Source organism: Bos mutus, chromosome 9 (genome assembly GCF_027580195.1).
Source record: "Bos mutus isolate GX-2022 chromosome 9, NWIPB_WYAK_1.1, whole genome shotgun sequence".
NCBI lineage: Eukaryota > Metazoa > Chordata > Mammalia > Artiodactyla > Bovidae > Bos > Bos mutus.
The window spans coordinates 102,898,632-102,923,698 of NC_091625.1; the positions used below are offsets into that span (position 1 = coordinate 102,898,632).

A 25,067-nucleotide genomic window follows, 5' to 3' on the forward strand; every position below is an offset into this window, starting at 1 on the left:
AGCTCTGCTCGTCCTGTTGGGGTCCGTCCACTGAACCCCGGCAGGAGCCCTGCTAGCTCTTTAAAAAAGGGAGAGAGATTGATTTATAGAAAACCTTTTTACAATTTATTTCCTGTTATGAACCTTTGAAGTATAAAAATGAGGCTCTAGCTAAATGCAGGGTTCAGTGGTGAAAATCTGACCATGAGAAACAAATAAATTAATATTTACAGTCTTTGGCAAAACAAAAGAAGTTTCATCCATCTGTACCAAAAGTTTGTTTAAAAAAAAAAACATAAATAATTTACAAAAAAAAAATATGGTACATTCTAAATATTCACATCATCATCCCGTACCACCGAACACAGCGACACAGAGACCTGCACACTCTTCACCACGGGGACATTTAATGGCATCTCCCAACACTCCGTTGTCTTGGGAAGACAGCTCCACCGAAAAACGTAAAAAGTGCAGCACAGCAAGAAGGCAATTAGCCTCAAAGAAGCAACAAGTGTAAGTTTATCAGATGGCACGAGCAAGGGAGACAGGTCCCGGTCCTCTCTCTCCGTGACAGAGGCGTTAGCTCGCTGTCAACCGCAAGAGAGGCCGTCTGCCACGTCAGGCTGACGAGACAAGTCTTCTTCCTGAGCCCCTACGTGCGTGGAGTGAGATTAACTAATATTTCCTGCAGAAACGTCATGCAACTTAAAGCGAAAAACAAATCAAGCCTGTGAATACTGCTGTGTGAGTAAGGGGTGTGTCAGTTTATCCTCAGCATTCAAAGTCTTTAAAGTCTTACGTACAGCAGATAGAAAATAGTGAAAAAAAATGTATATATATGGAATTAAAGTCACTGGCAACAGTATATATTAAGGTTCCATTATAAACTCTTCATTATTATTTGTTTATTCTATCACATTCTGCAGCATGCTTGATCACGGCAATATGACATTATAAAGCCTTGTATTTTGACAGAAGATTTCTTGCTATAACTGTATCTTTATATTATACGCTAGTTATATGTTGGCTTCTAGAAATTATACTACGTACGCACTACTTGGCATATTTAAATAAGTTACTGGTGAACAGAACTGCATTCTATACTCACTTAATAAATATTAACACAACATTTATAACTGGAACCTTAATGGAATGTGTTACCAAGTTGGGTAAAAGCAACTTGCCCACAGTGTCAAAGCCTCGACGAGGGATTAGATGCAGAAACGCATGTGCCAACCGCTTCTCCACTGGCTCTTCTACAGCAGCAGAGATGGGAAGGAGCCCCAGCAAGGATTCTGGGGACCAGACCTTGGAACCAAGGGCCAACTGGCCGTGAGTTCTCCCAGGTCCACCGTGGCTGGAAGGGCCACCACAATGATGGCGCCTCCTCTGCTAAACCACCAGGTCAGCAGGGCTTTGCCAGACCCACATCTAGACCCACAGCAGAGCTGTCTCACAAGGATGGTCCTTCTTTGATGAGACTACATCTCTGAGGGCTTCCATTGTGGGACAAGAGAGTCGGGGAGAGGGTATTCACTTATTCCCATGGGTATTTCTGATGTTCCAGTTAGTTACCTGACATCCCACATATGTGACTGCTATCTCCTGACCTCTTTCTGATGATGGAATTACTTCAAACTTGAGTTGACCCTTCTTTATAATTTACCTAACAATATATGGGTGCTCTCACACCCAACTTTAAGCACTGAAAGTAGTGTGGCAATATTTTTCCTGCTTAATTTATCATAATGGCTTATACACAATATTCCCTTCAACTCCATATACACATAAATACAAAAAGTACTTACATTTCATATGTAAACGTCATTCTTTTTAAACACAGAAGAAAAGAAAAACAATGCAATATCATGCTCAATTTTCACTCCACATGAAGTCTCGTGGATTCTCAAACTGCTTTTCCTGTAGTGGGTTGGACGTTCATCTTTCAGTTCCATTATTATTTATCCTCTGAAGGCACTTGGGCTTGGGTTGAGGACAGCAGGTGAAGAACCACTCAGGTTAGGGTCAGGGATAGGAGGTCTGCTAGAGAGAGTAGCTGGAAGCACTGGGATGGACTGAGGTGTCTGGGTAACAGCATCTACAGTACTTTGCTGGAAACACAGCAAATCTTGCTTAGACATCTGCAAAACATAGGGACAGAATTTGGAGACTGGACCATGAGTTTTGTTTTGTTTGATTTGCTTAACTATAACCTAAAATATCATTATTTCTATTTTTTAAAAAAGACATCCACAATATGCATGGATGCATGAATGATTGAATGAATGGATGGAAAGATGGACAGATGTGGATGGACGGATGGGGATGGATGGATGGATGGGGGTGGGTGGATGGGTGGATGGACAGATGGATGGATGATGGATAGATGGATGGGTGTATGGGTGTATGGGTGGATGGTGATGGATGGGTTGATGGATGGATAGATGGATGGATGGATGAATGATGGATAGATGGATGGATGAATGGGTGGATGGGTGGATGGTGATGGATAGATGGATGGATGGATGGATGGATGAATGGATAGATGGACAGAAGCATAGATGGGTGGATGGATGGATAGGGATAGATGGATGGATAGATGGATGGATGAATGGATGGATGGATGGATGAATGGATAGATGGATAGAAGCATAGATGGGTGGATGGATAGATGGGGATATATGGATGGATGGATGGATAGATGGATGAATGGGTGGATGGGTGGATCGTGATGGATGGATGGATGGATAGATGGATGGATGGATGGATAGATGGATGGATGGATGGATGAATGGATAGATGGATAGAAGCATAGATGGGTGGATGGATGGGGATAGATGGATGGATAGATGGATGAATGGATGGATGGATAGATGATGGATAGATGGATGGATGGATGGGTGGATGGGTGGATGAGTGGATGGTGATGGATGGATGGATAGAAGCATAGATGGGTGGATGAATGGATGGGGATAGATGGATGGATGGATAGATGGGTGGATGGAAGGATGGGGATAGATGGATGGATGGATGGGTGGATGGAAGGATGGGGATAGATGGATGGATAGATGGATGGATGAATGGATGGATGGATGGATGAATGGATAGATGGATAGAAGCATAGATGGGTGGATGGATAGATGGGGATATATGGATGGATGGATGGATGGATGAATGGATAGATGGATGAATGGGTGGATGGGTGGATCGTGATGGATGGATAGATGGATGGATGGATGGATGAATAGATGGATGGATGGATGAATGGATAGATGGATAGAAGCATAGATGGGTGGATGGATGGATAGATGGATGAATGGATGGATGGATAGATGATGGATAGATGGATGGATGGATGGGTGGATGGGTGGATGGTGATGGATGGATGGATAGAAGCATAGATGGGTGGATGAATGGATGGGGATAGATGGATGGATGGATGGATGGGTGGGTGGATGGAAGGATGGGGATAGATGGATGGATGGATGGAAGGACGGGGATAGATGGATGGATGGATGGATGGATGGAAGGATGGGGATAGATGGATGGATGCATGCATGATGGATAGATGGATGGATGGATGGGTGTATGGGTGGATGGTGATGGATGGATGCATGGGTGGATAGATGGATGGATGGATGGATAGATGGATAGAAGCATAGATGCAATGATGGATGTATGTATGGATGGATGGATGAACATATGGAAGGAAATGTGAAGTCTCTCAAATGAAACCTAATGTAAGGAAGAGAACACTCCACCAGAATCAAGAAGACATATCAACACTCTTGCTGTGTGATTTGTGAAAAGCATCTCTGACTCTTACCTCAACTGTAGAAGATACATTCATATCTACATGAAAGCACAGGTTTAGACCACGTAGAAGCCAAGCTCCCTTCCAGCTCTATCACACTTGACTTGAATATACGCCTAGGGAGACACTCAGAGAGACCCTCCCTCCACCTCCTCCCTCCTTCCTGCCTTCCACTGTCCCTCCCTCCCTCTCTCTGTCTCTGTGTCTTCCTTCCTTTCTTTCTTGCCCTCTCTTTACTTCTTTCTCTCGACCTTTCCTTTTCTTCTTCCTTCCTTCCTCTCTATCAGGGGCTGCAATCTAACATGCCAAAGGGGCCCAGAAGGTGTAGATGGTGCAGGAAGCTATGGGGTGGAGTACAGTGGGTAGGTAAAGCCTGTGAATAACAAAAGCGTTTGTCCTACTAAAGACATTCGTACGGAATTCAAAACAAACAAACTGACAAAGTCAAGCTGACCAAACCAAACATCTGCTGGGCGGGCCACCAGTTTATTTCCCTGACGTGCAGCTTTTGCAAAATGAAAAGCAAAATGTGCATTCCTTCCCCGTGCTCTGTGACACACAGGGCCCCAGGGAACCTTGTTCTCACACTCACCTCTGCATTCATATTTGAGGTCCGAGAAGTAGACCATCTCTTGAGAGAAGACAAACAGACCCAGCCGCCCACCAGCGTAGGTTTGGTCATAGATGGGTCCTGAGTCCGCCATGACTTGTTTTCCTTCATGTACTAAGACTCTGAAAACAAAACAAGGAGACGGAAAGAGAAGGTCAAAACTGTGAAACACATTCACCAGAGGGCAGGAGGTCAGCTTTCTCCTCACAAGGCTCGCCAAGAGCAACAGCAACACCCAGACCTTCCTCCTCGTGACTCACTGACAATCACCCGCCCAAGCTTCCAAGCTGCCTTTGCCTTGAAGAGCCAGGAATACTGTAGTGGAGTCAGGAGGCCCTTCCCTCAGCCTAACCCTGATCTCAACTCCAATCCTACCCTGACCTTAGCTCTAACCCTAACCATGACCCTGACCCTAACTTGACCTTAACGCTAACCCTAACCCTGACTCTAACACCGACCCTGACCCTAACTCTAACCCTCGCCCTGGCAGCAGGCTTCTGGCCTTCATACTGCATGAAAGCCTTGTGCCCACCTGCCTCCTCAAGAACCGTATGCTGACTGACACGTAAGCACAGGCTCTACCCCACGTGCACAGAGGCTCTGAAGCTCCCTGGTAGGGGAGGGGCTCACGAGTGGAGAAGCAGGGACTCCCCCCGGAACAGTCCCTGCAGCCAACCTGCACCGCCCCTTCTCAGATCTGTCTGTTGTCACAGAGCACACGCACGCACACTCCTGGTGGAGCATCAGACCGGCCTGTGCACTAAGTCCAACTCTGCAAAAAGCTTTAATTTAAGTCACTGTGCTTTAATCAAAACTGATTAAAAATGCTGTCATGCCGAGAGGACGAGATTCTGCTGGACTGCTTTGTCAAAGTTTTGTTGGAGATGAGTCTTGGACTCAGCTGTTCACAAATCAGAAATAAGCAGGAGCCTGTGCAAAGGAATCACGTGCTAATCCACAAAGACACAGCACTTCAACTGCACTTTCCCTCCTATAAGGGAGATGCTTACCCCCTTCTGGCTTATTACAACAAGTTTGGTCTCCTCTTCAATAGTTTTGTTTTGGCTTTTTACTTTCTTTCTTTTTTTTTTAAAGTGATGTGCAGAAGATGCTGGACAGGAAAGAGAAGCATTTAAAGTGGGAAAATCCAGGGAGCAGCACACAGGGCAGAATCCCTTCAGCTGATTCATCTGGGGACGCCGTGCAGTGGAAAGACATTTCTGAAATGGACAAGTGCTGGGCAGAAATGCAGCGGGCAGCAAGCCTCCCTCCCCCTACCTTATGTAGCCTGTCTTAGGCCTGTGGGTCAGATGCCACCGGTAGGCAGTGTAGTCCTTCCAGCCGATATTCTTGGGGTCGTGCCATAGAGTGCGAACCTGAGGGAGAGCATCACTCTAAGAACAACTGGCTCCCTGAGCCTTAAGTGTGGCTTTAGAGCACCAAAAGGGACACAGAACATCCCTGGGACGAGAAACACCCGCGCGCGGGTGGCCAGGTCTCCCTCTGACGAATCCCATAGCGTGAACCTTAGCGTAAGCAAAGCCCGCTGACCGGGGCTGTGCCGTTCAGTGTGAGGAGCCACCGGGCTGAGCTCTGGGTCTCTGCTTTCCCAATGCAGGACCGAGACTTTGGAGCCCTTTTCTATAGGGCACAGACCTATGCTTCACGTGCAAGAGGTTCTCCAGTGGTGTTTATAAAAGCACCAGGCACGGCATCTTTAATAAGCGAGAGTATTGTAATTACCTGAGCTTCCCTGGTGGCTCAGATGGTAAAGAGTCTGCCTGCAATGCAGGAGACTTGGGTTCGAGCCTTGGCTCAGAAAGATCCTCTGGAGAAAGGAGTGACACCCACTCCAGTGTTCTTGCCTGGAGAATCCCATGGACAGAGGAGCTAGGTGGGCTACAGTCCCTGGGGTCGCAAAGGGTCGGCTGCGACCGAGTGGCTCACCCTGACTGGCTGAGGTGAAATGAACATAAACAGAGCCGGGGCTGTTTTTTTCTCGGGCTGAGGGGCCGGACTGCTCTCGGCTGCAGCTCGCGAGGGCGGGACTGCTCGCGAGGGGCCGGGGCAGCTCTCGCGAGGGGCCGGGACTGCTCTCGCGAGGGCCGGGGCTGCTCTCGCGAGGGGCCGGGACTGCTCTCGCGAGGGGCCGGGGCAGCTCTCGCGAGGGGCCGGGGCTGCTCTCGCGAGGGGCCGGGCAGCTCTCGCGAGGGGCCGGGACTGCTCTCGCGAGGGCCGGGGCAGCCGCCCGCCGGGAGGAGCCGTGCTCACCTGTCCCTCTGTGTTGCCCGTGTGCCACAGGGCGTTCCTCAGGTGCTCACCCGTGCCCGTGGTGGAGTTCACCACCTTGAGGGACACCCCCGAGTAGCCGTAGGCCCGGGTGGGCTGGTCCTCCCAGTAGGTCTGCGTCACCTGCTTCCACATCACCACGTAGAAGCGGCTGCTGGACTGGTAGCCGAAGACAAAGCCCGCGTAGTCGTCGTCACGGTCCGTGTTCACGTAGAACGTGCCGCTGAAGTCGACAGACCCGAACTCGTCGAAACCTGAGGCCGCAGGGAACATCTGTCGTCAGAAACAGCCTTCTAGGGGACCCCTGGACACCGGCAGAGAGGGCTCTTCCCTTCCATCCAACCGCAGCCCTGTTCCTGGGCGGTTAGGGCACTGAGGGAACTTAATCTTTCTAAAGTTACGGGAGGCCTTCACTGCCTTAGGTAATAAACACAGAACCCGTAAAATAAAAGGGCCTGCTGAATATGAGATCTCAGAGACTGGAGAGGCAAAGACGCCCTTCCCCGAGCTCTTCCATCACAAATACTTAGGAAGATGGTTGGCAAACCAAGGGAGGGTGGGAGCTACCAGAGAGACCCACTGCTCCGTCCCCTCAGTCTGAAAAGGCAAGCTTGCGTGCTCCACGGCGCACATGCTGAGGCTCACCAACAGCGATGCCAGGGTCGGAGTTGGCTGTCTGCACCAGCTCTTTGCCTTGATGGCGAATGACCCAGTTGGGATCAATCTGAGTGGTGCCCTTGGGGTCCAAGTGGACCATCTGGAAGTTCCGGAAGTCTGTCTCGCTGATGGCGTTGTTCTCGGGACACACGTCGTCAATATCAGGAATACTGTCGTTGTCGAAGTCGTCTTTACAAGCGTCCCCACGCCCGTCGCCTGTCGCCAAGGAAGAGCAGAGGGAAAAGCAAAGTAAGGGCTCGCCGTCTGCCTCTCTGGGTCTGAGAAGACTTAGTACATGAGTCTCTGAAACTCTGAGGCCAAGGGCTTGGCAGTGCTTTCTGGATCAGCGCCTGCAATTGCTGACGTTTTGCCCCAACACCCTGAGGAGGAGCCTGGACTCTCTTCTCAAAACGTCGCTCTGATAACACTGCAGTGAAGCTTGCCATATGTGAGCTCCCGTGAGAGCCATTTCTTTTCATTCTGAACTTGAAATTGGGATACAAAACCTGAACCTTGCCAGGGGAAGTCAAGCTGAATTTCCAACTTTTCCCTCTGAATGTCTTCAGAACCTTTGCTACTACCTCAGTTGCCCCGCCCGCAATCTGCTTGGCCTTGAGGGCAGAACTCTCTGATGAAAAATGGTCTCCCTGGGGAGAAATGGACTTCCGCTTTTGGGGGGCATCTTGTCAGTTTTCCCAGGGGTGGGGCTGGGGGCCACGGACCAGCCTGGCTTATGGAGAGATGCCTGCTGAGATCTCATGGGTATGCAGTCCATGCTAACGGTGACAATCCAGATGACCACTCACTAAATCACCCTGTCGGAGCGCCTGCTGCCTTAGAGGGAGAAAAGATACCGAGTTCAACCAAGTTTCCGTCACATCCCTCACACGGTCCTCAGTTCCCCTCAGAGGCACACGGCCCCTCAGTTCCGCTCAGAAGCAGATGGCCCCTCAGTTCTGCTCAGAGGCACACGGCCCCTCAGTTCCGCTCAGAAGCAGATGGCCCCTCAGTTCCCCTCAGAGGCACAGGGTCCCTCCATTCCCCTCAGAGGCACACATTCTGCGCTCTGGGAGACAGGCCTGTGCTCTAGCTGGCGGGAGTGTCCACAGCCCTGAAGACATCCCTGAGCACCGGCCTCGCCTCCACCCCAACCACCCCCGGCACCAGCCAAGCCCTCCCGCAGGCCCAGCTGTGGGGACAGAAGCCGCCAGTCCTCTTGTCAAGAAGGAGCTCTGTGCTGCTCGCGGCCGGGTGTCCTTGGAGCTGCCCTTCAGCCAGTGAGTCTCCATGTGCCTCTGGGTCAGTGGGCTCCATCCTCCCTGCCCCCACCTCCGTCTCGTCCAGGGCAGCTGCGTGCCCTCCGCCAGCACTTGGGTCAGCCTCCAGCAGACGCCAGAGGACACCTGGTCCTCTGCTGTGCCCCTGCTGCGTCACCTGAGACCCTGAGCCGCCCTGGGCTCCGGGCCCTCCAGACCCTCTCCCCGGGGACCACTAGGGCTGAAGAGCTCTTTTCGTCCAACACCTCACGTCCCTGCGGCCCCACTGCCCTGCGGGGGTCACCTACCATCTGAGTCCTCCTGGTCGGGGTTGGCGACCAGCCGGCAGTTGTCCCTGTCGTCGGGGACCCCATCGTTGTCGTCGTCCGAGTCGCAGGCGTCGCCCTGGCCGTCGCGGTCATGGTCGGCCTGGTTGGCGTTGGGGATGTAGGGGCAGTTGTCCTGGTTGTTCTGGTGGCCGTCTTCGTCGATGTCCTCGTTGTTGTCACACTGGTCTCCCACGAGGTCGTTGTCCACGTCGGTCTGGGAGGCAGAGATCGGGGACAGCGGCACTGAGCCTCCGCCCAGCGAAACAGATGCTGGTTGAAGTCGCAGAGCGCATGCAGCCTGGCCCACCTCACCCAACGCGAGCCATGACCGCAGAGAGGAGACGGCCTCCTGAGACAACCCACCAACATCAGAACGGGCACTGGGGTCCAGGCGTCTCTGCATCTAACCCACCCCCTACAGGGGCTCGCTCTCCTTAAGGGGGACTGGAAAGCATTAGCTGCCATGGAATCAGGTCCTTTCTGACAATGTCCTTTCTCCAGCATGCTCTATGAACTACATCAGCACGTTCCATTCCCACTGTGGCTTCCAGAGGCCAACCTGGAAAAGCAGCCAATTCCACTGCCTGCTTCAGGGAAACACCGAGCTGACTGGGAGACTTGCTCCCACGCACAGCGGGGCAGAGGCACCTACTGTCTGGATGGGGGCCAGTGAGATGCAGTCATGCTTGGGCTCGAGTTCAGTCAGCGTTTTCAGTTAAAACGATTGAGCAGCCTGTCTGTCACGTCCAGGCAGAGCGCGTGGAAAACCAGCAGGCCACGCAGTCTGTGATGACCCCTCGACCCCTGCACCTCGCGACGCCCTGATCAGTCGCCCCGCCCCTTACCTGGTCGGGGTTGTGCACCAGCGGACAGTTGTCACAGTGGTCACCCACGCCGTCCCCGTCGGTGTCCCGCTGGTCGGTGTTGTAGACATAGGGACAGTTGTCTCGCTCATTGAAGACATCTGTGGGATGCAGGGAGAACAGGGTGCACGGGGTTTAGAGAAGGGGCACTGCTTGGCTTACTGCATTAAACAACATACAGCCAAACTTTGGTTTAATAAAAAAGAAATCTAAGAAATCATAAAATGCGAAGATTATTAGATTCATGGCAGATTTCCCATTAAAAGGAAAATACCCTTAGTTTAAAGCAGAACCAACTCTTGGAGGTCTCTGGATGGTGAGGCACACCGAGGGTCAGCACGCGAGTCACTGCAGAGTAAATATCTGCATCTTCACGCTGACTGTTTGCCCCAACATCCACTCAGAAAATCTACATTGAGCTGCTGGGGACTGGCCAGCCACCTGGGCTCCACGAACTCACCCATTTCCTACATTACTAGGAAACCAACCAGGACAGACACTGATGGGGCTCAGATGCAGTACCTTATACCCAGAAATCTGAAAGTAGACCATGAATTTCATCCAAGTTATGAAAACTATGAATTAACCTGACATGTGGGGGATCCCAGGAGGTGAGGGGGTCCTGGCAGGTTGGGGGAGGTATTGGGTGGGGGGTCCTGAGAGGTGATGAGGGGTCCTGGGAAGTGGGGGTTCCTAGGAGGTAGGGGGTCCTGAGAGGTGGGGGGTCCTGGGAGGTAGGGAGTCCTGGCAGGCAGGGGTACTGGCAGGTGGGGGTCCTGGGAGATGGGGGTTCCCGGGAGGTGGGGAGAGTCAGGGGAAGGACCCTGACGCATACAGGGCTTGGACGTCACAGATGGAGGACAGGAAGAGATGCCTCATCTCCAGGAAAAGCCCTCTAGAGCAGCCTGGGCAGACGCCATCCTGCGCTGATAGAAGCCGGTCAGTGAGATGCCAAGTGGCAGCAAGAGAGCAGCCTGGAGACAGCACAGTTGGGGGCAGGCAGTCGGGGGAGTAGGTGTGAGTCTGGCAGGCTGCTGACCGGGCTGCAGGTGCTCAGGGCGAGGCCGTGCTGGGGGTGGGTGCCGGGTCAGGCCCACAGGCACCACTTAAAAGGCTTGATGCCATCAGAAGTTTCCAGTGTCTAAGGTGAAGCCCTGGCGGGGTCTTTGCAATGGACAGCTCAGTGACGCCTGGAAGCAGATCGCTGGGGAAACACAGGGGGTCCGGGAGACCCTTCTCAGAAGCTTGGTTTGTTCAGGGCAGGGTGCTGGGCTCCTGGGGCTGTGAACAGTGGGCATGAGAGAAGACACCAGGGCTGGCAGGACATGGTCGGGAAAGGAAGCTGCAGGTGCGCTGTTTCCCACGGGGGGTCCGAGGCCCCGGGGAAGAGGGGCTGGAGGGGGATGGTCTCGTGAGCGGAGACATGACTCGGACGTCGTGTGCTAGTTAACATGGGGCGGAGCTCCCCCAGCCAGCACAGAGCCTGCGGCGTCTGCAGCCGCGGGCGGGCCCACTCACCGTCCCCGTCGATGTCCACGGAGCAGGCGTCACCCTCCCCGTTGTTGTCCGTGTCGATCTGGGCCGGGTTGTGAACATACGGGCAGTTGTCGCACCGGTCCCCGACCTCGTCTTTGTCGTAGTCGAACTGACGGGGGTTGAAGAGAAGCTGGCAGTTGTCCTAGAAAAAAATCGAGGGAAGAATTCCAGCAACAGCGTAGAGACGCTTGCTGGGTTACTCATAACAGGACTGGGCACCTCCAAGTCGTGTATTTAAAGCAGATCAAGATAACCAGGGTAGAAATACAGCCAGGAAGCTCTACCTACAATTTCTTGACATCAAGTCATTTTATAATTATTTACACAGTCCATCCATATGAAAAATTTTGAGATTCCCACTCCAGTGTTCTTGCTTGGAGAATCCCAGGGATGGGGGAGCGTGGTGGGCTGCCGTCTATGGGGTCGCACAGAGTCCGACACGACTGAAGCGACTTAGCAGCAGCATGGTAAAGGTGATACAGTATGTATATCACGGTGAGGACAGACACATAGATGGTGACGATAGACATGTCGATGTTGAGGGAATGAAAGATCCAAAGAGTTAATGCATCAATGGAAGTGAACCCGCAAACAAAACTTAGCTGCTCTGTGTCTGTGTCTGAATCATGAATGAATACGTTAGATCACATATGTCTGCTACAACACTTTCGGGAAATGGAGAGTCCCTTGGACTGCAAGGAGATCCAACCAGTCCATCCAAAAGGAAATCAGCCCTGAATAGTCATTGGAAGGACTGATGCTGAAGCTGAAGCTCCAGTCCTTTGGCCACCTGACGTGAAGAACTGACTCATTGGAAAAGACCCTGATGCTGGGAAAGATTGAAGGCAGGAGGAGAAGGGGACGGCAGAGGATGAGATGGTTTGACGGCATCACTGACTCAATGGACATGACTTTGAGCAAGGTCCAGGAGTTGGTGATGGACAGGGAGGCCCGGTGTGCTGCAGTCCATGGGGTCGCAGAGTCGGACATGACTGAGCAACTGAACAATAAGATTCTGCTATCAAGGCAGTGAGTGATAGCATCTCTCCTTGAAGAGACAGCCCTGCATCACTCGCACCGCTGCCCCAGAAGGAGGATGGATAAGTAAAAGTAAGCTATCGAAAGCGTTCTAAGTAGAGCAGCCCACGTGGCTGCACGCCTGGCTGGCTAACGTGCGGTGGAAACCACAGGATTCTCCCGGTGACTCTCAGCCTCATGGGGAGAGAAGTCCCGGTGGTTCACAGTGACCTTCCGAGCACCCCGGGCGCTCGGAGCCCCCCACCTTCTCGTCCGTGACGCCGTCGTTGTCGTCGTCGTCGTCGCAGGCATCCCCGATGCCGTCCTTGTCGAAGTCTTCCTGCCCTGAGTTGGGCAGGAGGGGGCAGTTATCCTGTGAGAGGAGGAAGCAGATGTTATGAAAACATCCCCGAGCCCCATGCCCTCAGGAGGAAGCCGGAAGGGCACAGCTGGTGGAGCTTGAGGAAGCCGCACCGCGGAGACCTCACGGCCAGGCAGGGCTCTGCGTGTCCCCCCGGGGGCTGCCTGAGGCCTGACGTCAGCACCGCCCGTGAGGAGAGAAAGGAAGCCTGTGTCTGGAGCCCTGGATCCCGGTGAAGAGCCCAGACCACGGGAACCGGACAGAAGGAAAACACAGGACGGGACCAGGCCCCACCTGGCTCCTCCCTCAAAGCTCCGGGCACCAGTGACGACCTCTGACCGGCCAAGGGGCTGCCCAGGGTCATTCCACTGCAGGGGTGGGCCAGGAGCCGAGGGCCAGCACCACCCATCGCCCCTATTCACTGACTTCAACCCTCTCTGATTTCGGTCAATAAACGTGTATCAGGCGCTCTGTCCTCTACCAATTCCAACAATGAGCTACTTCTCCAGAAAGACCCCTGGAATTTGCAGAAAGCCCCGGGCAGATGCCTTGGGGGGGTGCCGGTGGGTGGCCTGGTGTTCCCCGCCCCTCCGCAGTCCCCGTCGGCGTCTGGGGCAGGCACGCGGCTGCAGGGCACCCACACCTTGACGCAGTGGTACGTGGCGTTGGTGGCGCACACCAGGTTCTTGTTGGGCCAGCCGTCCAGGTCTGAGTCCTCCCCGCAGATGAGCCCGTCACCCGCGTAGCCCGTCTGGCACTCGCACTTGTACATGGGGTCGCTGAAGTGGCCCAGGTAGATGCACTCGGCGTGCCGGTGGCAGCTGTGGGTCTTGTCCTTGCAGGGGTTCTCGGGCTCACACACCTGGGGAGGCGAGGGCGCACGCTGACCCTGACCCTGATGGGGGGACCTGGGAGCCCAGGTCTGTCCAGACCCCCAGGGCTGCGCTCCCCGGAAGGGCCTGAGCTTTCAGTGGTGCCAGAGCAGGGGCACAGCCCGCCCCAGCCTTGGTGATGCCAGGGGTCACAGCAAGGCCGCAGCTCCTCACCTGGGCCCTCGGGATGCTGTGCGGACACTCAGCCCCCCGGGCCCTGCTCCCCGCAGAGTAAGCGGTCCCTCCGCATGCTGCCCGCCCCTCTCCGTCCCAGCCCACCTGATGGTCCTCAAGCCTCTAAGACAGCGGCTCACCTGCTTCTCAGTCCTGGCCGCCTCCAGGCCGACACCAAAGGGCTGGTTCCCCTTGTAGCGCGGCGGGCAGGGCAGGCAGTGGTAGCCGGGGTTGGTGTTGACACAGCGGTGTGCCTTGCTGGTTGCGAAGCACACGTCTGTGACCACGGCGCACTGTGGGACCGACAGGGTGGACATGAGCCTGGGCCCCAGACCCCGTGGGCTGCCCCGCAGCCTGGGGAAGGGCACCCACCTCGTCCAGGTCCTCGCAGTGGGTGCCGTTGCCCAGGAAGCCCCCCGGGCAGGAGCCGCAGGACCAGGAGCCGTCGGGGAAGCTGCTGCACTCAGCTCCAGGGAAGCAGGGGTTGGACAGGCAGCCGTCTGCAGGGAGGGAGGAGACAGTGAGGCTCGCGGCCGTCCAGGAGCAGCACCCAGTGGTGGCCTCAGAGATGCCTGCGGCAGAAGCGTCCAGGCCCACAGCAGGTGCCTGGGGGCCGAGAGGCAGAGGGCCAAGGAGCCACGCCGCACACCCATCTGATGGGCACACCCATCTGATGGGCACACCCACCTGACGGGCACACCCACCTGATGGGCACACCCATCTGCTGGGCATCCTGGATGGGGTGGTGTGCCTGCACACCCACCTGCTGGGCACACCCACCCACCAGGCACACCCACGTGCCAGGTGGCTCCCCACCCCGCACACCCACGTGCCGGGGGGCTCCACACACTGCACACCCACCCATTGGGCACACCCACCTGGCAGGCACACCCACCTACTGGGCACACCCACCTGCTGGGCGTCCTGGATGGAGTGGAGTGCCTGCACACCCACCCGCCAGGCACACCCACCTGCCGGGCAGATCCCCACCCCGTACACCCACCTATGGGGCAGCTCTTCCTGTTACACATCTGCTGCTCCTTGACGTCCCCCACGCAGTCCTTGCCCCCGTGCTGGGGCTCGGGGCTGTTGCAGACGCGTGTCCGCTCACGGATCCCTCCAGCACAGGTGACTGTGCAGGCCGACCACGGGGACCAGGGGCTCCACCGGCCATCCACTGGGGGCGGGAGGACAGCAAGGTCATGCGGGGACGGGATCTGCACTCGTTCTCAGTTGGGTCTCTGAACGAAGACACCAGCCACACAAGGGGCTTCGGGCGCCCAGCCGGCTCAGCCCGCGTCCTGTGGAAAGCTGGCCCGGGGCCGGGCCGCTCCGTGTCCACTCACCCGGGCAGGGCGGGCCCTGGCAGGCCTTGGTCTCACGGCCGCTGCCCTTGCAGCTCCGGCCCCCCATCTGCGGCACTGGCGAGTTGCAGAGGCGGATACGGGTGACGTTGCCGACGCCGCAGGTCACTGAGCAGGAGGACCACGGCGACCAGTGGCTCCAGCCGCCGTCCTGCCGGACTAGCGCAGGGGGCAAGCACATCGGAGCTCAGAGGGCTCAGCAGAGAGCAGGCTGGGCCCTCCCAGGAGTTTCCCACCAACCAGGCAGGGAAGAGCCCCGGCAGCAGGAGGCCCGGACCGGGGGGAAGGCCCCCGGGACCCCCAGGACCCGGGGCGCGCCTGACACTCACTGCGGTGGTCGCACCTGCCCAGGCTGCAGGCCCGTGTCTGGATGGACGGCCCCAGGCAGGTGTTGCTGGTGACGTCACAGGAGCGGCCCCGCTGCTGGGTGCCCGACCCGCAGGTGGCTGAGCACTCCGTCCACTCCGCCCACGGGGACCAGCCTTCCTCGCCGTCTGCACGGGGATACCACTGTCCGTCAGACCCCAGGGGCCCACTGCACGGGAGGCCAGCTCTGGAGTCCGAGCAGAGTCCCTAGGTGGACGCAGGAGGTGCGCAGACACGTCTGTCCCAGGGTCGAAGTGCGGGAGCGGACCCCAAGAAAGGGAAGGGGGCGCACGAGGAGCTTGCCCGGACACCCAGTGACCTCTGGCAGGGAGGGGTCCGTGGGAGACCCTGAGGGCCTCTCAGAGGAGACGCCAACTCTGCAATAGAGCTGTCACTGGGGCCACCAGGACGTGAGCTATTTCCACTCTAACAGCTGTTTGCTGGTTTACATGCAGCAGTGAAACTTCAATTTGGGGTTGAAATGACAGGACGCTAAAATTAGTTCCAAATACTCTAAATGGGAACAAGTTAAATAAAAAGGAAATTTCCTGCCGAGAAACACCAGTGCCTGCCATGCACGTTTGTATACCTCGTGCTGCATTTTCATCGTAAAACTCACCCTGGGTCACGGGCATCATCACCCTGAAGCCCAGAAACGCTACATTTTCATGGAGAGGTAGAGCCCTGCCCATCGCCAGGGGCTCCCAGCCCCCGCCCAGGCCAGCAACCTGCAGACCCCCAGACCAGGACACGCAGAGCACATATCAGAGAAAGCAACCAGTCCAGTCAAGGCTGCTGGTGACATGGGAGGGGGCGGGGAGCCTTGGAGGCTTGGCTGCTGCCGGGCTGGGGGCCAAAGGCAGGGGGCCAGCTGAGGTAGGGGCACCAAGCCGTCGGGGAGCCAGCAGCATCTGGGGGCTTCCAGAGGGAGGGCACTAGGCCGTCGGGGAGCCGTGAGCGTCTGGGGGCTTCCAGAGGACCTGGAGGCCCCGTTGATGTGAGGCTCCGGGAGCCCTGGCCCCGAGGACCGCAGCCGAAGCCCCAGGCTTCCCGCGGGACCAGCCGGCACACGACGCGCACGGACACGGCTGAGCCTGGAGCCCGGAGGCTGCAGCCCACCCGCCGGGCACTCACCATGGACGCAGGACGGGCAGCACTCGCCCTCCACGAACCAGGGGTCCGCACACGTCGCGGGCGGGCAGCTGATTTGGTGGCAAACAGTCTTAAATTTCTACGAGGAAAAGCGACATTTTCCTTGTGTTTGTGTTACATGCGTTCAGAAACAGAAACGCTGATCAAGAGCCGGAGCGGAAGGATCTGGAGGGTCCGCTTGTTACACAGACGCGGGGACATTTCCCCCCTCAGCTGGAGCGGCTCCCTGGACTGTGCCCCCCCGGGACCCCCACACGGAGCACCAAGCCCGGGGCCCTCCACGCCCAGCAGTGGGACAGGTGGGACGGGCGATGTTCAGTGTCCAGGCTGCCTGGGGAGACTGAGTGGGTGAACAAGGAAACCAAACGGCCTGCCGAGCTGTGGGCACTGACACTCCCCCAGGGGTCTGTGCTGGACCCGAGGCCCTCGAAGGACCGAGCGGCATCAGACACAGGAGGGGCACTGCCAGCCCTGCCCCCTGTCCCCCACCACTGGGCGACCCTGGCCAGGCCCTCCTGGTTCTCCTGCAGACCCACGGGCTGACTCCTTCGGGGTGGCCTCCATCCGCAAGGCGCCTGCAGTCAGCGGGGCTAGCAGGGGCCACGCAGGGTCGGGGGTCCAGCGCCCAGGCCGAGGCTGCCCCAGGGGCTGCACATCCGGCTCACGGCTAGCAGGGGCCCTGTAGGGCCGGGGGTCGGGGGGCCCCGCAGGGCCGGGGGTCAGCGCCCAGGCCGGGGCGGCCCCGGGGGCTGCGCGTCCGGCTCACCTTGCACGTGCACTTGGTACAGCTGTCCACCACCCAGGTCTCATTCTCGGCAAAGAACCGGCCGTCCTGCCAGCAGGCGGACACGTTCCTGGTCTTGGGCGGCCCGCCGATGAGCTCCCAGAGAAACTGGTTGTCATTTGACTGGAAGGGGGAGGAAAGGACGTCAGTGTGCACGCGCGGGGCTGTGCAGCCTTCACCCTCAGCCACCGCCCACACCAAACTCCATCTTTAAACAGGTTGCCCTCTGAATCCGGGCTTCCTGCTTCCTGGGAGATGAATCTCCTTGAGTTCGAGGCTTCGCAAAGGAGGCCATGTAGCCGGTGAGCACGTTTTCTACCACAGTCTCCTCACGGCATTCTAACCAGATACCTGGGGCTCTGTCCAGGGAGCTGGCTGGTTACTTCCGGTTAGCAAAGGCTAGTGGTGGTTAGTAAACGTTAGTGATGGTTACTCACGTTACACATGGTTAGTGGTGGTTAGTCATGATATGTGGAGGTTAGTTGTGGTTAGCGGTGGTTACTCATTGTCAGTGGAGATTAGTTGTAGTTAGTGGAAGTTAGTAAAAGTTAGTTGGATCAGTGAAAGTTAGTAGAGGCTAGTCATAGTTGTGGTTAGTGGTTACTCATGGTGAGTGGTGGCTAGTTGTGGTTAGTGGTAGTTAGTTGTGGTTAGTGGAGGTTGTCATGGTTGTGAAATCGCTCAGCTGTGTCCAACTCTTTGCGACCCCATGGACTGCAGCCTACCAGACTCCTCCATCCGTGGGATTTCCCAGGCAAAAATGCTGGAGTGGATTGCCATTTCCTTCTCCAGGAGATCTTTCCGACCCAGGGACTGAACCCGCGTCTCGCCCGTAGAGTCATAGTTGTGGTCAGTGATTACTCATGGTGAGTAGTGGCTAGTTGTGGTTAGTGCTGGTTAGTCGTGGTTACTGTGGTTAGTCATAGTTTGTGGAGGTTATTTGTGGTTAATGGTGGTTACTCGTGGTTAGCAGAGATTAGTCATGGTTAGTCTTGCTTGGTGGTGGTTAGTAAACGTTAGTGGTGGTTACACATGGTTAGTGGTGGTTAGTCATAGTTTGTGGCGCTTAGTTGTGGTTCATGGTAGTTACTCATGGTTAGTGGAGACTTGTAGTTAGTGGAAGTTTGTAAAGGTTCATTGGATTAGTGGTGGTTAGTAGAGGTTAGTCATGGTTAGTTGTGGTTAGTGGTTACTCATGGTAAGTGGTGGCTAGTTGTGGCTAGTAGTGGTTAGTGGAGGTTGTCATTTAGTGGAGATTACTTGTAGTTAGTTGTGGTTACTCATGGTTAGCAGAGGTTAGTCATCATTAGTCTTGGTTAGTGGTGGTTAGTCATAGTGGCAGTTACTCGTGGTTAATGGTGGTTAGTTGTGGTTTGTGGTGGTTACTAGTGGTTATTGTGGTTAGTCATGGTTAGTGGAGGTTATTTGTGGTTAATGGTGGTTACTCATGGTTAGTCTTGGTGGTTAGTCATAGTGGCAGTTACTCATGGTTAGTGGTGGTTACTAGTGGTTAGTGTGGTTAGTCATGGTTAGTGGAGGTTATTTGTGGTTAATGGTGGTTACTCATGGTTAGTCTTAGTTGGTGGTGGTTAGTGGCAGTTACTCATGGTTAGTGGTGGTTAGTTGTGGTTAGTGGAGGTTACTAATGGTTAGTGGTGGTCACTCATGGTTAACAGAGATTAGTCATGGTTAGTGCCAGTTACTCATGGTTAGTGGTTAGTTGTGGTTAGTGGAGGTTACTAATAGTGGTGGTCACTCATGGTTAGCAGAGATTAGTCATGGTTAGTGCCAGTTACTCATGGTTAGTGGCGGTTAGTTGTGGTTAGTGGCGGTTAGTCGTGGTTAGTCATGGTTAGTAGAGGTTATTTGTGGTTAATGGTGGTCACTCGTGGTTAGCAGAGATTAGTCCTGGTTAGTCATAGTGGCAGTTACTTATGGTTAGTGGTAGTTGTGGTTAGTAGTGGTTACTAGTGGTTAGTGGTGGTCACTTATGGTTAGCAGAGATTAGTCATAGTGGCAGTTACTCGTGGTTAGTGGTGGTTAGTCATGGTTAGTGGTGGTCACTCATGGTTAGCAGAGATCAGTCATGGTTGGTTATGGTTAGTGGAGGTTAGTTGTGGTTAGTGGAAGTTACCCATGATTACTGGCGGTTAGTCCTGGTCAGAGGGGCGTCGTTGGCTAGGCACCCACCACTTTGCGCAGGTTCTCGTGGAGCTGGTTCACGATGACGTGCAGCCCCGAGAGCTCTCGGATCATGCTGCCCAGCTCCTCACAGGAGTGCTCACACACCTCTGGGCTCTTCTCTGCACTCGGGCCCACGTGCTCCATGGTGACCATGGGGCTCAGGTGCAGCGTCTCTGTGTTCTCACTGATGGCATTGGTTTCAGCTGCAGGAAGGACATGGGACCGTCACAGTCCGGCTGGCGCGACGGGTGCTGCTCAGAGCGCTCGTGCTGCATGGCTCCCAGGAGCCTGAGAACTGGCTGCTGGTTCCCGCCACAGCCCCGCCCCCACCACAGCCCCGCCCCCATCACAGCCGTGTCCCCGCCACAGCCCTGCCCCCACCACAGGACTCTGCCCCTCACAACACCATGGGGACCAGGCCTCAGACACTGCCACCCACAGAGCAGAAGTTCAGCTCAGGTAAAAAATGCAAAAGCATCAGAGACACACATCTGCCTCATGTTCAAACTGGTTAGAGGCACCAGCCTCCTGTTTTTCTTCTTTTTATATAGCTATTTATATAACTTATTATCTAAATAAATTCCTTATTTTTGTCCCAAACCCCAAATCTGTTTCTGATCCTATAATTTCTATACATTCTGAAAACCCCTCTCAACTCCTCAATTAATCCATTTTTTTCATCCTAAACACCATTTCTTTTGGCTACTTGTTCTGCATTAAGGTAAATTTTTTTCTTGCTAAATGAGTAATTTTGTCAATTCTCCGCTGGCCTCGGAAGACCCCTGAAGTGCAGAACTCAGACTATGGACTAGGAACCCACTGCCCAGAGATGGTACAGGCCTCGGAAGTCCCCAAACACAGGACACATAGCTACACCGCTAATGACAAAAATGATTTGGGAAAGTCCTGAACCAGGCGTGGCCTCCCCGTGGAGCCAGCCGTCTGGGACACAGTCGCCGAGGCCATGTCATCTCTGCAGTTGCTCATGTCTTGTCTGAGACACGCCGTGACTGAGTTACGACTTGTCAGTGTTAAATTCTGTCAAGCACTCTATGACTGGGTGTTTACTACGTGGTTGTAAATCCTTGTTGCAACTCACATGGATCTTGAGAGCCTCCCTCAGACTCACCAGACCCCAAGCCACGTGCGTGTGTGTTGATCGCTCTGCTGCTGCTGCTGCTAAGTCACTTCAGTCGTGTCCGACTCTGTGCGACCCCATAGACTGCAGCCCACCAGGCTCCCCCGCCCCTGGGATCCTCCAGGCAAGAACACTGGAGTGGGTTGCCATTTCCTTCCCCAATGCATGAAAGTGAAAAGTGAAAGTGAAGTCGCTCAGTTGTGTCTGCCTCTTCGCGACCCCATGGACTGCAGCCCACCAGGCTCCTCAGTCCATGGGATTTTCCAGGCAAGAGTACTGGAGTGGGGTGCCATTTCCTTTTCCAGAAAGCCACATATAGCCATAAGCGTATTAATCACTAGTCGTACACAGAAGAATAAAAATAGGGCAACAAAAGTGCCCCAAAGTCCGAGGACCGCCTCACGCAAGATGAGCAGAGTCCGTCCTCAGGAGAGGACGCCCCAGCCTACAGCAAGAGGGGCTGAGACCGGGCTGAGGGCCACGTCTACCCCACCCCTGCCCCCTTGCTGAAAGTCAGTGCTCCCTTTCCCTCCCTCTGTCACCCAGACATTCCCGGCACACCAGGCGACTGCCCCCAAGGATGCCCAGCTCGGATCGGAGACACGCAAGGCTCCCTCCATCTGCGTCCTGGGACCACCGTCTCTTCCCGTGTGTCCTCTCGGACGTCAGTTCACTCTGTCTTAGCTTTTTCGAAACTTTTGCTTTTTTATGACCACCCCTCAGAAAGACTGTGACCTAATCCAGAGGGACCTCAATCCGCATTTCAGCTGGAGCTGGCAGTACAGGTGGAAGGTCACGGCCATAGTGCTCGGGGAGTCTGGGGGCTGAAAGCAAGTGTGGGATCATCATAAAGCCCCACCAGGTGCACAAGCTGCCAAGCATCACAGTTGAAACTCCTTCCCTCCTTGAACTCAACTGACCAACAGCTGAAAGATGCACTGATTGAAAGGTAGACAGCCGCGGACGGAAGGACTCACACATCCGAGCTGCACACACGCCCCAGAGCCAGTGATCAGGTCCTGGGCTCTGAATTCTCAGCCCTGAGTTCCCACTCTGGGGTCAAGGGCTGGGTCGCAAAGCTATGTTACAGACATCAAACCCCATATCCTTCCACGTGGATCCATAAAGTGACAATTTATATTTGTGTACAGTTGATGTAAAGAAGCCTTTTAACAAAGTGAATCAGAAAATGGGGTCATGTGGCAGATGAGAGCCTCCTCTGTGGGGCTCAGCCCGGGTGGGGGGCAGTTAACAGGCCCTCTTGGTCCCCACCCTCTTTATTTGTAAAATGAGGAAAGCAGGTGAGCCCAACTCAGGGGGTTTTGAAGATGAAATGATATGTTGCATTCAAAAAGCCCAGCATAGTGACCTTCAAATATCAAATACTCAAGACAAGGTTGACAAATTATGGTTGGATATAAATTCAAAACGTAATTAACAGATAACGTGGGATTACGTCAAAGGTTCAAGTGGTCCATTTTCATAATAAGGCAGTATCACCAGCTGTGACTAGTATAAAACTTCCCATAAACCAAGCTTGACAAAGAGTTGTGGAGTCATCTTATGAAGAAGATCTGCATACATCAGTAGACTGGCATCGTTGCATATATTTAAAATCATGTTAAAATGCCAGGGATGTTTTTGGCATGTAAAATGGATTATACTGAATAATTGAAATGCATGCACAGTTAATCCTTCAAGCAATGTACTGTTTTCAGATGTCAACACATCCAAGTTGACCAGCCACCTGGGTGAGGCCAGGATGGCACCGTATTCCAACACATCCCCTTACCTTCCATGGCCCTCCCCACAGGAGGAGGACCCACCACAGAGGGACCCAGGCACCTACCTCCCTGGCTCTGCTGACAACCTTTCTTGCTCAGAAGATCCTCCACAGAGTTTTCAAAGACTAAGTAGACGTTCTGCAGCAAACCCTGAGACACGTACAAGGAGAGAAACCCAAGTGGGTAAACAGGAGACATCTGAGGACACACTAAGCGACATCTCAAAGATACAGGATGCAATTTAAAGCAGAGAATGCTTTCTTCTGTTCTCCGCAGATCTGAAATCTTGTTAATTGGTTATCTGTGTATCTTAGTTCAAAGATTCGTTTGAGGCCAGAGGCAGATGTGGGTTTGACTCAAGAAGGGAGAGCATTTGAGAGAAGGGGCTTGAGAGGGATGGTGCAGACAGGTTTAGGGAACAGACCATGGAGGCCCACACTCGGTTGGGAACCTTGAGGATGACCAGGGCTCCCACACATGGCCATGGGTTGCAGGAACATGCACTGCTCTGCCTGTCCACAAAACATACCTCACCTATGAGAGCAGGCAGTCCACCCAGAGACAGTGAGGGTCTCGTCTCACTGGGCTGAGGGCTTCCTGGCGACCACCAGATACCACATGGGGCATCTCTAGGCCTCTTACTGAAATAGCTGAGTCTGAACATGTACATTTATTTCCAAAACGCACACACACCTGGAGGAGAACAGTCCCTAACCCTCTGCTGCAGTTTCTAAATACTTGCATTCAGAAAAAATCCTCTTGCAAACGTATTTTATCTGAGATGAATGTGGAACCACTCCCTCATAAATCAACAGCCCTTTCCTTAGGAAACATGGTTAATTTTCTCTACTGCCAGCCTGTCATGTCAGGACTGAACTGGAATCTGGGGACCCTGGGAGACAGCTGAACAGATTTGATGTCTTGATGATCAGATCAATGTTCAGTCAGGAGATCGGTGACCATTTGTGCAGCTAAGAAAGGTGCCTGTGTCCACTGCTCTGTTGGTTTCTGGGTCAGAGTGTGTGTGTGTGCACGTGAGAGTGCCTGTGTGCATGTGTGCGTGTGTGCAGTGTGCAGATGTGCATGTGTGCGTGTGTGTGCAGTGTGGTGTGTGCACGTGTGCACATTGTACAGTGTCTGCACATGTGTGCGTGCAGGCAGTGTGCATGTGTACAGTGTGTGCACGTGTGTGCATGTGTCCATGTGTGCAGTGTGCACTGTGCATGTGTATAGTATGTGCAGGTGCGTGTGTGTGCAGTGTGTAGTGTGTGCATGCATAAGGTGTGTGCACGTGCCAGCCGGTGTGCGCGGGTGCTCCTTGCGCTCAAGCCTGCCCGTGTGCACCCCCCCAGGATCCGGCCCCTCCCGGCCAGGTCGGGTGGGAGTGTCTGCTGGACCTACCCGGAAGTGGCTCTCGCGGGCTGCGCCCTTGGCCACGTACATCCGGCTCCTCTCGGTCTGCAGGTGCTCGTAGAAGGGCTCGTCCAGCGCGAAGCTGTCCATCAGGTCGCAGCCCACGTACAGGCTGTAGGTCTCTCCGGTCACCTGCACAGTGACGTTCTTCCACTGGGAGTCAGCCAGGCCCACGTCCTCCAGGGAGATGACGTGCTGGGTGCCGTCCACCCAGTAGGTGAGGTCCAGGGTGTCCGCGGGGCCGTTGGACACGATCTCGAACTGCCTGTGCGTGGCGCCCGGGCCCTCCAGTGCCAGCAGGGTGCCCCGGGACCGGCGGTCCTGCTTCATGCTGGCCGTCAGGAAGAAGCCCTCCTTGCGCCGCATGGCCTCGGCGATCCGGCCCAGGTGCTCCGCGCTCACCGGCGGGATGTAGTCAAAGCGGACGAAGCGGTAGGCGGGCACGCTGGGGTCTGGGCCCCGGAACTGCTTGGCCCCGATGGTCTTGCGGTTGATGTTGCTGATGCTGAAGAGGTCGAAGGCGGTGTCCTCGTCCTGGTCTCCTGCTGCTCGGGGAGCAGGGCACGGAGGTCAGGGGCGCCGGGGCACAGGGCCCTCCTCTCGGGCGCCACGCGGGCTGGCACGCGGCCCCTGCGAGGCCGGAGAGCCCGCCCCTCCTTCCTCTCCTGGGCGCTGCCTGACCCGCCCTCCCCGGCCGCCAACGCAGGCCCGGCTTGCCCGCGAGCGGCTCTCTGTGCGGATCAGCAGACGAGCCTTCACGGAGAAAGGAAGTGCGGTCCGGTCCCCACTCTTCACCTCCCTGACAAGGGCTGTGCTGCCGTCTCTGCTCCCCACCTGAGCGGGGCTCAGGCGAGACCCTCCGTCTCCCACCCGAGTGCCCAGGAAAGCCTCTGGCAGGTGCGCCACTTCGGGGCGGCTGCCTTCGATGTCGCCTTCCTCGAGACATAATCTGAGCTGAACTCCTCCCGTGGGGACCCTGTATTTCTCAGAAATACATCCTGCCTCTCAGGGCTCACACTGCAGGAGAGCATCTGAGAGACCATGGGCCTCAAGGCCACAAACGCACGGTTTTAACCACCGTCCAAATACTGGAAAGAGGTTGTCCGCCCTCACCAACATCCTAAC

General features: G+C 55.1%; 1 protein-coding gene across 3 annotated transcripts in view; it reads right to left on the minus strand.

The window, feature by feature from the left end:
• Positions 1-364: 364 nt before the first annotated feature.
• Positions 365-25,067, minus strand: part of THBS2 (thrombospondin 2) — a 29,150-nt gene continuing 4,447 nt past the window's right edge. For all 3 annotated transcript variants that reach the window (XM_070377063.1, XM_070377064.1, XM_070377065.1), the window contains 20 exons: positions 23,931-24,487; positions 22,595-22,679; positions 19,614-19,810; positions 17,406-17,546; positions 16,622-16,718; positions 15,451-15,615; positions 15,104-15,280; positions 14,761-14,934; positions 14,130-14,257; positions 13,898-14,050; positions 13,355-13,573; positions 12,616-12,723; positions 11,316-11,475; positions 9,780-9,898; positions 8,914-9,148; positions 7,338-7,565; positions 6,675-6,946; positions 5,682-5,779; positions 4,386-4,525; positions 365-2,120 (listed from right to left, as the gene is read on the minus strand). In XM_070377063.1, coding sequence (XP_070233164.1) covers positions 2,113-2,120; positions 4,386-4,525; positions 5,682-5,779; positions 6,675-6,946; positions 7,338-7,565; positions 8,914-9,148; positions 9,780-9,898; positions 11,316-11,475; positions 12,616-12,723; positions 13,355-13,573; positions 13,898-14,050; positions 14,130-14,257; positions 14,761-14,934; positions 15,104-15,280; positions 15,451-15,615; positions 16,622-16,718; positions 17,406-17,546; positions 19,614-19,810; positions 22,595-22,679; positions 23,931-24,487 — 3,461 coding nt within the window. In that variant the 3' untranslated portion in view covers positions 365-2,112. The remainder of the gene's footprint in view (positions 2,121-4,385; positions 4,526-5,681; positions 5,780-6,674; positions 6,947-7,337; positions 7,566-8,913; positions 9,149-9,779; positions 9,899-11,315; positions 11,476-12,615; positions 12,724-13,354; positions 13,574-13,897; positions 14,051-14,129; positions 14,258-14,760; positions 14,935-15,103; positions 15,281-15,450; positions 15,616-16,621; positions 16,719-17,405; positions 17,547-19,613; positions 19,811-22,594; positions 22,680-23,930; positions 24,488-25,067) is intronic.